General features: G+C 42.3%; 1 protein-coding gene across 8 annotated transcripts in view; it reads right to left on the bottom strand.

Moving 5' to 3' along the window:
• CCDC171 (coiled-coil domain containing 171) overlaps positions 1-13,403 on the bottom strand; it is a 238,783-nt gene that overhangs the window by 51,092 nt on the left and 174,288 nt on the right. Inside the window, exon 25 of one of the 8 annotated variants that reach the window (XM_077817687.1) lies at positions 12,561-12,695. The exons of the other annotated variants lie outside the window; for them this stretch is intronic. Within the exon in view, the coding sequence (XP_077673813.1) occupies positions 12,693-12,695 (3 nt within the window). The 3' untranslated portion in view covers positions 12,561-12,692. Of the gene's footprint in view, positions 1-12,560; positions 12,696-13,403 lie in introns of those variants that run through there. 8 annotated transcript variants of the gene reach the window in all.

Below are 13,403 nucleotides of genomic sequence, written 5' to 3'. Positions count from 1 at the left end.
TTGAGATGGGGTTTGTCAGTTTCCCAGGACAAAAAAGGAGGGAGGTTTGGATTGAATGTTTATCTGAACCTATGAAAGTCCCACCCATCCACAGGCCAACTTGATATTTGATACGCATCCCTAATCATTCAGACTCACAAAATTATTCCATTCATCCACCCATCTGTTAGATGTTTCTTCTCTCTCCCTTCCCACCTCCTTTCCAATCTTGGTGGTTTCTCCTTTGACTTTCACCCTTGTCTTTCTCTATCAATGTCACAAACTCAGGTACCACACCCATACTTTTCAAAAGTAAGTGCCCTACTCCAAATATATTTGCCCTGAAAAGCAATGGAAATTTTGAACCCTAAAAACGGATGCTGTTTTCAACCCAGTAAACAGTGTTTGGACTTGACTATTGTAACTCTTTAGCAGCATGTTCCACTATACATTAATCAACTTGGTAACCCAATAACCAAGACAATAGGTTAAACATACACATGCAATCCTGTGTTCACACCCTATACACTATTGTAATAATCTTTGTACAAGGTATGCCTTGCGAGGCATCATTTAAAAACTTACAGCTTGCAGGTCAGTAGTGTTATGGTGAAATATAGGTAGCAACTTTATATGTGACGTTATAAGATTCCCCTGTATGATGTTAACAACATGTGTTCCAAACCCACAGCCCTGCTCAGGTCTGTCCTAAACAAAGTAATGTGTGTGCCTTAATTTACATTTAAGCAGTAAACAGAGTCATCAAGTGGCCATTCTTTGGCAAGAAAGGGAGGCACGGACAAAGAGATCAGCATCTTAGCAAAGAAACAGCATAAGGTCTCCTTCGTTCACCAGACCCTATGTCTCTTGGTTCTTAGCTGGAAATGCTTTTCAATTAGGAACTGAAACTATAAAAAGGAGGGGCAAATACCCCAAGACACCCCTCTCTGTTACCTCGCTGACTTCATTTGCTGCACCTGAGAAGACAAAGGAAACAGCTGTTGGACTCTGGTGGGCCAGAGGAGGTCCTGAACTAAAGAGTTTGGTTAGTAATGCTGCTAGAAGCATGTGGTGTGAAACTTTGCTTGATTCTAATATAGTTTGTTACGTGAGGTACCAGTAAGCATTTTATATTTACTTTTCTTGTAACCATCTCTGACTTTTATACTTTATTATTTGTACTTGCTTAAAATCTCTCTGTGGTTAATGAACTTGTTTTATTGTTTTATCTAACCCAGTGTGTTTAAGTTAAAGTAGCTGGATAACTCTATTTAGGATAACAAGCTAGTGTATATTATTCACTTAAAGGAATAATGGTCTTAATATGTTTGTACAGTCCAGGAGATGGCTGGGCAATACAAGACAAACATTTCTGGGGGGAAATTTGGAGTGTGTTGGGATCACCCTGCAGTATAACCAAGGCTCGTGAAAGCCTGCAGGCTGCAGTTAAACACAAACACGTCCGGAAGTGACCTGAATGCTGGTTATGAGCAGTCCAGGTTGGAGGCTACAACAGCAAGGCATTACAGAGCATCCCAGGTTACAGGGCAAAGGTGACAGCCCCCCATTGGTCTGGATTTTATCCCGATATGTCACACTCAATAACCAAGGTGACAGTTAACTTACACATGCAATATGGGAATACAAAAGAGAACAGATGCATTTCAAATTGTAAGACTTCATGCATCTGAAATTCACATATTTACAAAACATACACTTTAGAACTGCACTCTCAAATAGGATAAAGATAAGAGAAGATTTAGTATAACTTAAAAATATATCATTTAATTTTCAATCTGTCCTAAACTTTTCTTTTTCAATTTCACTTCATCAGTACACCACTTGGGACACAATATCAGCCTACTTCTTAAACATAAGACAACTGTGGAATTAACAGAACAGCTTCATTTTTACGCCTAGTTTTATATTCTGAAAGGCTTACTTGAGTTTTCCTTAATCCTTAAGTTGCATATTCATTGCTATATTTCCTCTAACTGCTGTCACTTAAATTGTCATGCAGAACAGGGCAAATCGGGGTCAGTTTATGTAAGCGGCATCAATCTGAGAAACTTCATCAGTCTTTATTTCAAGGCATTATGCAAAGAAAACTGACATTAAGAGAGCCTTAACTGACAGCAAACGAAATCAATCAGCAAATCACTAAGCCATAATAAACTCGCTCAAGTTGTAGATAACCCTTCCTTTTCCAGGCCTTTACCTAAACAGCCCATCAAATGCTGCCTTTGACCAAAAATCCCATCAATTCTGTTACAAAATCTTAGCAATAATATAGTGTAAAACTTCTTAAATTCTCATTACTTTCACATTATCAATAAGGATAAGCAAAGATAAATCAGGTTTGTTTATAATGATGAAATAGTAGGCTCCTAAATGAAAAACAAAAGATTTAAGATTTGGATAGGACTTTTTAAGTTGACTACTAATCATGTGGCTAAAAATTGAATAGGACTTGCTCCTGCTCCCAATGAAGTCACTGGGAATACTCTCAGACTTCAACCACAGTATGATAAAGCCCAGTACAGTTTTTCTCTGCTATTCAACAGATTCACTCACTCAACATTCTTCTACTTTTATTGCTTTGTTTTGAAATTAAAAGAACCAGCACCACAAAGCAGACACCAGAGCTTCAACTTCTCTGACCTTTCACTTTATACTGCATTATTCATGAGTCTATCCATTTATTTAGGTACTCATATAGCCCTCAATAGCATAAATATCTAATCTCCTGAATGGGCTCATCCACAAATTGGTATTATAGGCTGCATACAGCAATATCAAACAATAGGAAAAAGATCACAGCACACTCAAGCTAGGGAGGGAGAAAGAATTGATAAAACAACTTCTTTCCAAAAGATACTACACAGATTCCCTGACCAGCAATGGAAAGTCTACACTCAAGGGCTACCTTGGCACAGCTGCGTTGCTGTAGCACATCTGGTAAAGACAAGCTATGCCAACGGGGGAGCACTTTCCAATCAGTGTAATTACTTCACCTCTGTGAGAGGCAGAAGCTATGTTGGCAGGAAAGCGTCTCACGCCGACATAGCACCGGCGTGGACAGTGCTGAGGTTGATGTGGGTCTTATCACATCACGGAGTGATGTAAGTTACATCGACTTAAGCGGTAATGTAGACCAGCCCTTAGAGGGAAAGGATTTCTCCAATTGAAAAAGGAGACTACTAACACAGGAAGTGCCAAGAAATCCTTACACTGTTTGGATATTTTCCTACCACCAGACATTTTCCTCTTGTAGCAATGGCATATATGAAAAGCTCAATCTAACACTACAAGTCTCATCTTACCCAAGGAATAATTACTATGAAATAATACTGATACTTCCTGCTGGCTCCTGAGCATATATCCTTGTTGGCGACAAGCTGAAAACTACAAGAAGAAAGCAGAATTGCAAGCAGAAGCCAAACTAATGAAACTGAAAGTCACCATGTCATAAATATACAGGGAAAGGTAAACCCCTTTAAAATCCCTCCTGGCCAGAGTAAAACTCCTCTCACCTGTAAAGGGTTAAGAAGCTAAAGGTAACCTCACTGGCACCTGACCAAAATGACCAATGAGGAGACAAGATACCTTCAAAAGCTGGGAGGAGGGAGAGAAACAAAGGGTCTCTGTCTGTCTATATGCTGTTTCTGCCAGGGATAGACCAGGAATGGAGTCTTAGAACTTTTAGTAAGTAATCTAGCTAGGTATGTGTTAGATTATGATTTCTTTAAATGGATGAGAAAAGAATTGTGCTGAATAGAATAACTATTTCTGTCTGTGTATCTTTTTTGTAACTTAAGGTTTTGCCTAGAGGGATTCTCTATGTTTTGAATCTAATTACCCTGTAAGGTATCTGCCATTCTGATCTTACAGAGGTGATTTCTTTACTTCTATTTACTTCTATTTCTATTAAAAAAGTCTTCTTGTAAGAAAACTTAATGCTTTTTCATTGTTCTCAGATCCAAGGGTTTGGGTCTGTGGTCACCTATGCAAATTGGTGAGGCTTTTTATCCAACATTTCCCAGGAAAAGGGGGTGCAAGTGTTGGGAGGATTGTTCATTGTTCTTACGATCCAAGGGTCTGGGTCTGTAGTCACCTGGGCAAACTGAGGCTTTTTACCAAACCTTGTCCAGGAAGTGGGGTGCAAGGTTTTGGGAAGTATTTTGGGGGGAAAGACGTTTCCAAACAGCTCTTCCCCAGTAACCAGTATTTGTTTGGTGGTGGTAGCGGCCAATCCAAGGACAAAGGGTGGAATATTTAGTACCTTGGGGAAGTTTTGACCTAAGCTGGTAAAGATAAGCTTAGAAGGTTTTTCATGCAGGTCCCCACATCTGTACCGTAGCGTTCAGAGTGGGGAAAGAACCTTGACACACCACAAGAAATCACAAACTAAAAACAAAAACAAAACAAAAAAAAGAGGGCAGGGTCCAATCCCCTCTCCCTTCTTTGCACAATACAAGGACAGAACATAACTCCCTATTTTGATTGAGATTCTCTTTTCAAGCAGCAAAGGGTCCTGTAGCACCTTACAGACTAACAGACGTATTGGAGCATAAGCTTTCGTGGGTGAATACCCACTTCGTCAGAGGCATGTAGTGGAAATTTCCAGAGACAGATATAAATATGCAAGCAAGAATCAGGCTAGGGATAATGAGATTAGTTCAATCAGGGAGGATGAGGCCCTCTTCTAGCAGTTGAGGTGTGAACACCAAGGGAAAAGAAATGGCTTTTGTAGTTGGCTAGCCATTCACAGTCTTTGTTTAATCCTGAGCTGATGGTGTCAAATTTGAAAATGAACTGAAGCTCAGCAGTTTCTCTTTGAAGTCTGGTCCTGAAGTTTTTTTTGCTGCAGGATGGCTACCTTTAAAGCTGCTATTGTGTGTCCAGGGAGGTTGAAGTGTTCTCCTACAGGTTTTTGTATATTGCCATTCCTAATATCCGATTTGTGTCCATTTATCCTTTTACGTAGGGACTGTCCAGTTTTGCTGACGTACGTAGCATTGCTGGCACATGATGGCATGTATTACATTGGTGGACATGCAGGTGAATGAACCGGTGATGGCGTGGCTGATCTGGTTAGGTCCTGTGATGGTGTTGCTGATGTAGATATGTGAGCAGAGTTGGCATCGAGGTTTGTTGCATGGATTGGTTCCTGAGTTAGAGTTACTATGGTGAGATGTGTAGTTGCTGGTGAGAATATGCTTCAGGTTGGCGGGTTATCTGTGGGCGAGGACTGACCTGCCTCCCAAGCCCTGTGAAAGTGAGGGATCGTTGTCCAGGATGGGTTATAGATCACTGATGATGCGTTGGAGAGGTTTTAGCTGAGGACTGTATGTGATGGCCAGTGGAGTTCTGTTGGTTTCTTTCTTGGGCTTGTCTTGCAGCAGGAGGCTTCTGGGTACACGTCTGGCTCTGTTGATCTGTTTCCTTATTTCCTCATGTAGGTATCATAGTTTTGAGAATGCTTGGTGAAAATCTTGTAGGTGTTGGTCTCTGTCTGAGGGGTTGGAGCAAATGTGGTTGTACCTCAGTGCTTGGCTGTAGGCAATGGATTGTGTAGTGTGTCCGGGATGGAAGCTGGAGGCGTGAAGGTAGGCATAGTTTCTCTTTCCAGAAACTGATGACTTGATGAACCAAAGAGGCAGCAACCCCTTCCATGCCCACTCTGATCTCCTTGACCGTCCAAAAATATAAGGCTGAAAAAGTGTGGAATTTTTTTTGGGGGGGCGAGGGGGTCTTTCGTGTTTTATGGACTATGACTAAACCCTAAACAGGATTGGTGCCCCACAATGTTACCCAAAAAAGGCTTACAAGCTAAACTGACCAAAAAAATGGGCTACGGGTACAGGAGTATGCTGTACAAGCAGAATGATTGGCAGGATGATGGACATACAGCTTGCAAGAGCCAGTTCTTTTCTTAACTGTATTCCAGTATTTATTTATTTGGCGTGTGGGGAGTGGAGGGAAAATGGCAGGAAGGGTGAGCAAACAGGTGAAAGGGAGTCAGGAAGACAAAGGAAGGAAGGTAACTCTCAAACAACAGCTTCTACAGCTGCCCTCACAAAAATACCGCTTAAAAATTAAAAGAACATTCAGATCTATTGCCGATGATGTGTCAATCAAGAACCTGGAAGGTAGCTCAGCATATGCCATATGCGAGAATCTCATATTACCAGTTTATAAAATAAATCATAATCCAAAAAGGATTACTTATTACCATTTTAATAAATCCCTGAAATAAGTATGAACATCCAAAGAAATGGTTACTTATATGTAACTGGAGGTTCTTTAAGATTCATGGTCTCTATCTGTATTCCACACGTGAGTACACATGCTTCAGGCATCTGAGCCCAGGGATTTCTAGCAAGTAGTGCCCATTGGTCCTCACCTCCACAACTGCCCTCCTTGTGCTCCAAACCGCGGGCATAAGGGGAAGTGCAGACCAACGCCTCTCCAGTTCCTCCTCTTACGACGAATCAGAAAGAGCTGAAGCAGAGATGGAGGAGGTCAGGTAGTGGAATACAGATAGGGACCACATGTGCTCTGGATTACGAACAGGAGAGGACATCCCTAGCTCCTTAAGGTGGTTTCTTCCTCCAGTGCCAAGATGTCCCTCAGGAGGGTTGGTCCTGAAAGGAGAGGAGATTGAGGGTAGGGATGGCTGAAGATATACCCTGGGGAGGTGGTACAGGTTTCAGTTCATCTCAGAGTGCAAGGTGTTCCAATGGTCTGGACCCATGCATCCGTCACATCCATGGTCATGGTGGATCCTTCTGGGGGGTGGTTCCGTACTGTAGAAGAGTCTAGCCTGCAGTTCTTACATGGCAACCATTGGTGCCGATCCTTTGGCTTGTGAACCAGAGCCTTAATAGGTACTGGTGGATCCTTTCTCCTTCGTGTCTTACTCTCATGTTCAGGTAGCAAACCTAAATCCTTAGGATCCATGCACAAGGACTCACCTGATGTGGATGGAGTCGGGGAGGGATCCCTTTTTTTAAAGGCAGATGTGGAAGGAGAGATCTGTCCTTGCATTTGTGAGAGTGATGCTTATTCTCATGAAAAGCCTTAGTTAATGATTCCTTGGGCTTAGAAGCTCTGGCCTCAGCTCCTGAGCTCATTCTCGGAGGGGTGCTGCTCATTGCCTGAGGCTGCTGTACAGTGGGTCTCCCTGGCCTGGAACTGAGAAGGCTATGAGACATTTCTTCAGTGTGAGCTCTTGTCCCTCATGAGTTCAAGGAGGGAAGGAACGGCAGATGCGTGTACTTAGCAGATATGTGAACCTCTCCAAGGTAATCGAAGTAGCACTGATTTTCTTCGCTCATGGAGAAAAAGCGGAGGCAAGAGATAGAGTTCTTAAACCTTGGGAATCTGGGTATAATCCTTGGGGAGAGGCTCCCCAACATGGAGAGAAATTAAGCTATACTAAGTTATATTATGACACTAAAATTCTAACTAACTACACTAAAAACTATGAACAATTATATGTCCAGGTTCTGAAGAAGAAACACGGAGGTAGCTATAGACAGAGGGGATTCCGACACAGGCCATACATCAATAAGAAGGAATTGGAGAGGCATTGGTCTGTGCCACCGCTTGCATCCTCAGTTCAGAGCACAAGGCAAATGTGCGGGTACAGACCAATGGACACTATTCGCTAGAAATCTCCAGTCTCAGGTGCATGCAGCACATGCGTACCCCTGTGTGGAAAACACAAAGAGACCAACATTCAAAGAACCACCTTTACTTTCTACCCAGGTCAGCGGCATGAATATTTCAGAAGTATGTAACTACACAACCAGCTATAACAACTTAAGAACATAAGAACAGGCATACTGGGTCAGACCAAAGGTCCATCTAGCCCAATATCCTGTCTTCCTACAGTGGCCAATGCCATGTGCCCCAGAGGGAATGAACAGAACAGGTAATCATCAAGTGATCCATCCCATCGCCCAGCTTCTGACAAACAGAGGCTAGGGACACCATCCCTGCCCATTCTGGCTAACTGCCATTGATGGACCTATCCTCCATGAATGTATCCAGTTCTTTTTTGAGCCCTGTTAGAGCCTTGGCCTTCACAAAATTCTCTGGCAAGGAGTTCTACAGGTTGACTATGCATTGTGTGAAAAAATACTTCCTTTTGTTTATTTTAAACCTGCTGCCTATTAATTTCACTTGGTGACCTCTAGTTTGTGTGTTATGAGGAGGAATAAATAACACTTCCTTATTTACTTTCTTCACACCAGTCATGATTTTATCGACCTCTATCATATCCCAGCTTAGTCGTCTCTTTTCCAAGCTGAAAAGTCCCAGTCTTATTAATCTCTCCTCAGATAGAAGCTGTTCCATACCTCTAATCAATTTTGTTGCCCTTTTCTGAACTTTTTCCAATTCCAATATATCTTTTTAGAGATGGGGTGACCACATCTGCATGCAGTAGTCAAGATGTGGGCGTACCATGGATTTATATAGAGGCAATATGATATTTTCTGTCTTATTATCTATCCCCTTCTTAATGATGCTGTAGTGGGCTGGTCACCAGCTCCTGCCCTGAAGGGCTTGAAATCAGCCCTGGGAGAGGACTGAGGCTACCAGAGGGCTGCTGCTTGGCTGATTGGGGAAACAACCACAGTTGTGGCCACACCCCAATCAGGGCCCAGCTGGCCTTTATAGGAGGGCAGTGGGCCAGGAGGACAATCTCTCTCTAGACGTTGAGAGGGAGGAGCCTGACTGCTGGGAGCTGAGCAGGGTAATCTAAAGTGGAGCAGGGCTAGGGAAAGGCCAGAGGAGCTAGGGAGCTCCGGCCGGAGAAACCCTCAGGCTGCAAGCCTTGATGAAGGCCTAGGAAAAGGGTACCGGGGTTGCAGAGGGCAGCCCAAGGGTAGGCAGAAGTAGTAGGTTCAGCCCTTCCTTGCTGATGATGAGTGGCAATTATACTGCAGTCTGCCCCAGGGAGCGGGGGCTAGGTGGTGACTGGCAGTAGCCAAAGACTGAGGCAAGGTGGGGATAGAGGGTGAGAGTTCCGCAGGGTGGGGGGGGAGACCCAGATCTGTGGGGGTACTGCCAGGGGGCAGCACTCCATCTTGAAAGGGGCACCGGGGTCCGGGAGGGACTCAGGGCCCAGCGGCAAGTGGGACACTGGCCTGCAGAGGGCGCTCAGGAGGCTGGAAATGCTAATTCCCTGGATGACCAGCAGGAGGCGCTGCAGGGGTGAGTCCCACCCCCCTAGAGATGCCCAACATTCTGTTTGCTTTTTTGCCTGCTGCTGCACATTGAGTGAATGTTTCCAGAGAACTACCCACAATGACTTCTAGCTCTCTTTCTTGAGTGGTAACAGCTTATTTATACCCCATCATCTTATCTGTAGAGTTGGGATTGTGTTTTCCAAAGTGCATTACTTTGCATTTATCAACACTGAATTTCATCTGCCATTTTATTACCCAGTCACCCAGTTTAGTGAGATCCTTTTGTAGCTCTTTGCAGTCTGCTTGAGATTTAACTAGTTTTGTATCATCATCATTTGTAAATTTTGCCACCTCACTGTTTACCCATTTTTTCCAGATCATTATGAATATGTTGAATAGGACTGGGCCCAGTACAGAGCTCTGGTGGACACCACTATTTACCTCTCTCCATTCTGAAAACTGGACTTGCAGGGATTACTATATTTTAAGAGTATTCATACCCTACACATTATTGTAATCTTTGTATAAAATATGCCTTGTAAGGTATCATTTGAAAACTAATAATGTGCTGGTCAATATCATGGTTGAATGTATGTAGCAACATATGTACAGTTATGACTTCCCTCTCGAATGATTTTGGTGGCACATGTTCAAACCCATTTAGTCCCAATTAGCCAGAACTGGTCAAGCAGGTCTCAAAACAAAGGAATGTGTGTGTTCCTCAATTTAAATGTAAATTATAAACAGCATGTAAATTACATGTAAATTTACATGTACATTATTATCAGACAGCAAGAAGGGGAAGACAGGAGACAAGGAAAATCTGCCTTTCAGCAAACAGAGGTGAGAAGAAAGAACACAGAACTTCTTTCACCACCAGCCTTCTTTACTGTGAATGAACTTTAACTAAGGGTAACCCTCAGAAAAATGCATTTCAAAGGGTAACTGAACTATAAAAGTGAGGGGCAAAAATACCCCCAGTTATCTCTCCTTATACATCTCTCTTTTCCACCTCAGATGACAAGAGAAACAGCCTAGGGACTTTGGGATCCGATCCTAACCTGAAACTTGCTGGAAGCAAGTGGTAAGAATTTCACCTTGAACCAAATCTAGTTTAAGTTTAGAAAGCTTTTAATCTTTATTTCTCTTGTAACAATTTCTGACTTCAATGCCTTCAATGTACTTGCTTAAAATATCTCTTTATAGTTAAATGAACTTGTTTTATTTTTTAATTAAAACTAATCCAGTGCTGTGAATTGTTTGGGTAACTTCACTTAAGGTAGCAGACTGTATGCTGATGCCCTTGCCTTAGAGGGGCAACACTCAATATATCAGGACCCTCCAGGAGAGGGTTGGACAGTGCAAAACACATGTGTGTTCTGTCACAGGCTCTATTTCCAGAACTGCTATAGACTTAGAATCTTAGAATATCAGGGTTGGAAGGGACCTCAGGAGGTCATCTAGTCCAACCCCCTGCTCAAAAGCAGGACCAATCCCCAATTAAATCATCCCAGCCAGGGCTTTGTCAAGCCTGAGCTTAAAAACTTCTAAGGAAGGAGATTCCACCACCTCCCTAGGCAACTCATTCCAGTGTTTCACCACCCTCCTAGTGAAAATTTTTCCTAATATCCAATCTAAACCTCCCCCACTGCAACTTGAGACCATTACTCCTCGTTCTGTCATCTGCTACCATTGAGAACAGTCTAGAGCCATCCTCTTTGGAACCCCCTTTCAGGTAGTTGAAAGCAGCTATCAAATCCCCCCTCATTCTTCTCTTCTGCAGGCTAAACAATCCCAGCTCCCTCAGCCTCTCCTCATAAGTCATGTGTTCTAGACCCCTAATCATTTTTGTTGCCCTTCGCTGGACTCTCTCCAATTTATCCACATCCTTCTTGTAGTGTGGGGCCCAAAACTGGACACAGTACTCCAGATGAGGCCTCACCAATGTCGAATAGAGGGGAACGATCACATCCCTCGATCTGCTCGCTATGCCCCTACTTATACATCCCAAAATGCCATTGGCCTTCTTGGCAACAAGGGCACACTGCTGACTCATATCCAGCTTCTCGTCCACTGTCACCCCTAGGTCCTTTTCCGCAGAACTGCTGCCTAGCCATTCGGTCCCTAGTCTGTAGCGGTGCATTGGATTCTTCCATCCTAAGTGCAGGACCCTGCACTTATCCTTATTGAACCTCATCAGATTTCTTTTGGCCCAATCCTCCAATTTGTCTAGGTCCTTCTGTATCCTATCCCTCCCCTCCAGCGTATCTACCACTCCTCCCAGTTTAGTATCATCCGCAAATTTGCGGAGAGTGCAATCCACACCATCCTCCAGATCATTTATGAAGATATTGAACAAAACCGGCCCCAGGACCGACCCTTGGGGCACTCCACTTGATACCGGCTGCCAACTAGACATGGAGCCATTTATCAATACCCGTTGAGCCCGACAATCTAGCCAGCTTTCTACCCAACTTATAGTGCATTCATCCAGCCCACACTTCCTTAACTTGCTGACAAGAATACTGTGGGAGACCGTGTCAAAAGCTTTGCTAAAGTCAAGAAACAATACATCCACTGCTTTCCCTTCATCCACAGAACCAGTAATCTCATCATAGAAGGCGATTAGATTAGTCAGGCATGACCTTCCCTTGGTGAATATACTATATACTTGCCATATAACCTAGGATAAGATATTTAAGCCAAAATTTTCAAACTCATCTTCTCATCTTAGATGCTTTCTTTTCTGAGTGCCCAACTTGAAATACTCAGGGGCTGATTTTCGGAGCTGTTAAAGGCTCTGAACTTCCCCCAGTGGTCAGAACTAGATGCACATGGCAGTCTGTGGGAGCAAACCGGAAAAGGTAAGTAATATGGGAGGTTAGATCCAAGGCTGGGTGCTTGGAACAGAACGAGGCAAGTAATTCTGATAAAATTCAGTAAAGGTCTTCTTGATGCTCATCCAGATTTTTATATAACTGGTCAATATTGTTTCTGTAGCCCTGCACCAATGTGTATTTTTGGTAAATTTAAGTTTGCATCAGGTCTGGTTTGCATTGGGAATTCAGCATCTTGAGGAAGTGTTATTCCAGTTTAATGAACATTAATATATTTACTTATGAACAAATTCAGTTCAAGGTGGAAGAGCAAAGTATTATTATAAAGAATTATTAAAATAATTCTCTTCAAAAGCTATATTAAAAAGCACTCAGTCCAGCACAAGCACTAAATGCTGCTAAGTGGGTGATGAGAGTTCAGGTTGAGAGCTCATCTTACGTTTTTGGGGTGGGAATGCTCTTGAGACAACATGCAGAACTCCTGAAGGGAATGCTTCCTGTTGTTTGAAGGACCACCATATCCCCAATGGAGCAGTTCAATCCAGTCACAGATTCTCAAGGGAGCTGCACTCAGGCATTCTTGACAAAATGGTTGGTCCCTGCAATGCTGGTTATTGAGGGGGGAGAGTATGTGTGTACATGAGCACCTAGAACATCCTCCTCTGTGCTTCAAATGTTACTAAGAACCAAAAAGAAAAAATCATACAAATTTATAAGGCCAAGGGATTCAAAGCTCAAACTACTATTGTACACTTAGCTCATACAGGGTGTGATTTTCTGTACTATGTATACACTGCAGTGACTTGGCACAGCAGGATGATTGGAAGGATGAACACTCAGTGTTTACTTTGAAATCATTTGCTTGTTTCAGTTTGACCACAACTTCATCAGCAACTAAATGTCTGACCACAACATCATCAGCAACCAAACAGAAATGTGTGAAAGAAAACAATGTTTTTATTGTTTGATGAATACAATAAACCTAATTTTTATGTAAAATCTTAGCTTCTAATTTATTCAGAAATTAATCTAAATCTATTGGAAAAACAGGAAAGTGAAAAAAACATTTAAACTACATTTGTTTGCCCAATTAATTAAAAAAAAATGAGTTTTACTTCTGCCTACTATACAGTATGATAAGCCATGACTACATCATACATGGATGCATAATTTACATAAAATAAATGGAAGGACATAATTTTCTTATAAATTTATAATGACTATACTCTATCATTGAGAATAGATGTCAGTACTCAACTATATTACTAAGAACTATAATACAACATTGTGTTTATACAGCACTTTTCATTCCAAGGAACTTCATAGTACTTTGGAAACGATAAAATGTATATAAATTATATATAGTATATCTAAATATCCAAATCTG

This window comes from Eretmochelys imbricata, chromosome 5 (assembly GCF_965152235.1).
Source record: "Eretmochelys imbricata isolate rEreImb1 chromosome 5, rEreImb1.hap1, whole genome shotgun sequence".
Lineage (NCBI taxonomy): Eukaryota > Metazoa > Chordata > Testudines > Cheloniidae > Eretmochelys > Eretmochelys imbricata.
Note: the sequence above shows the minus strand (reverse complement) of the source record. Positions and strands in the feature narration are given on the sequence as shown.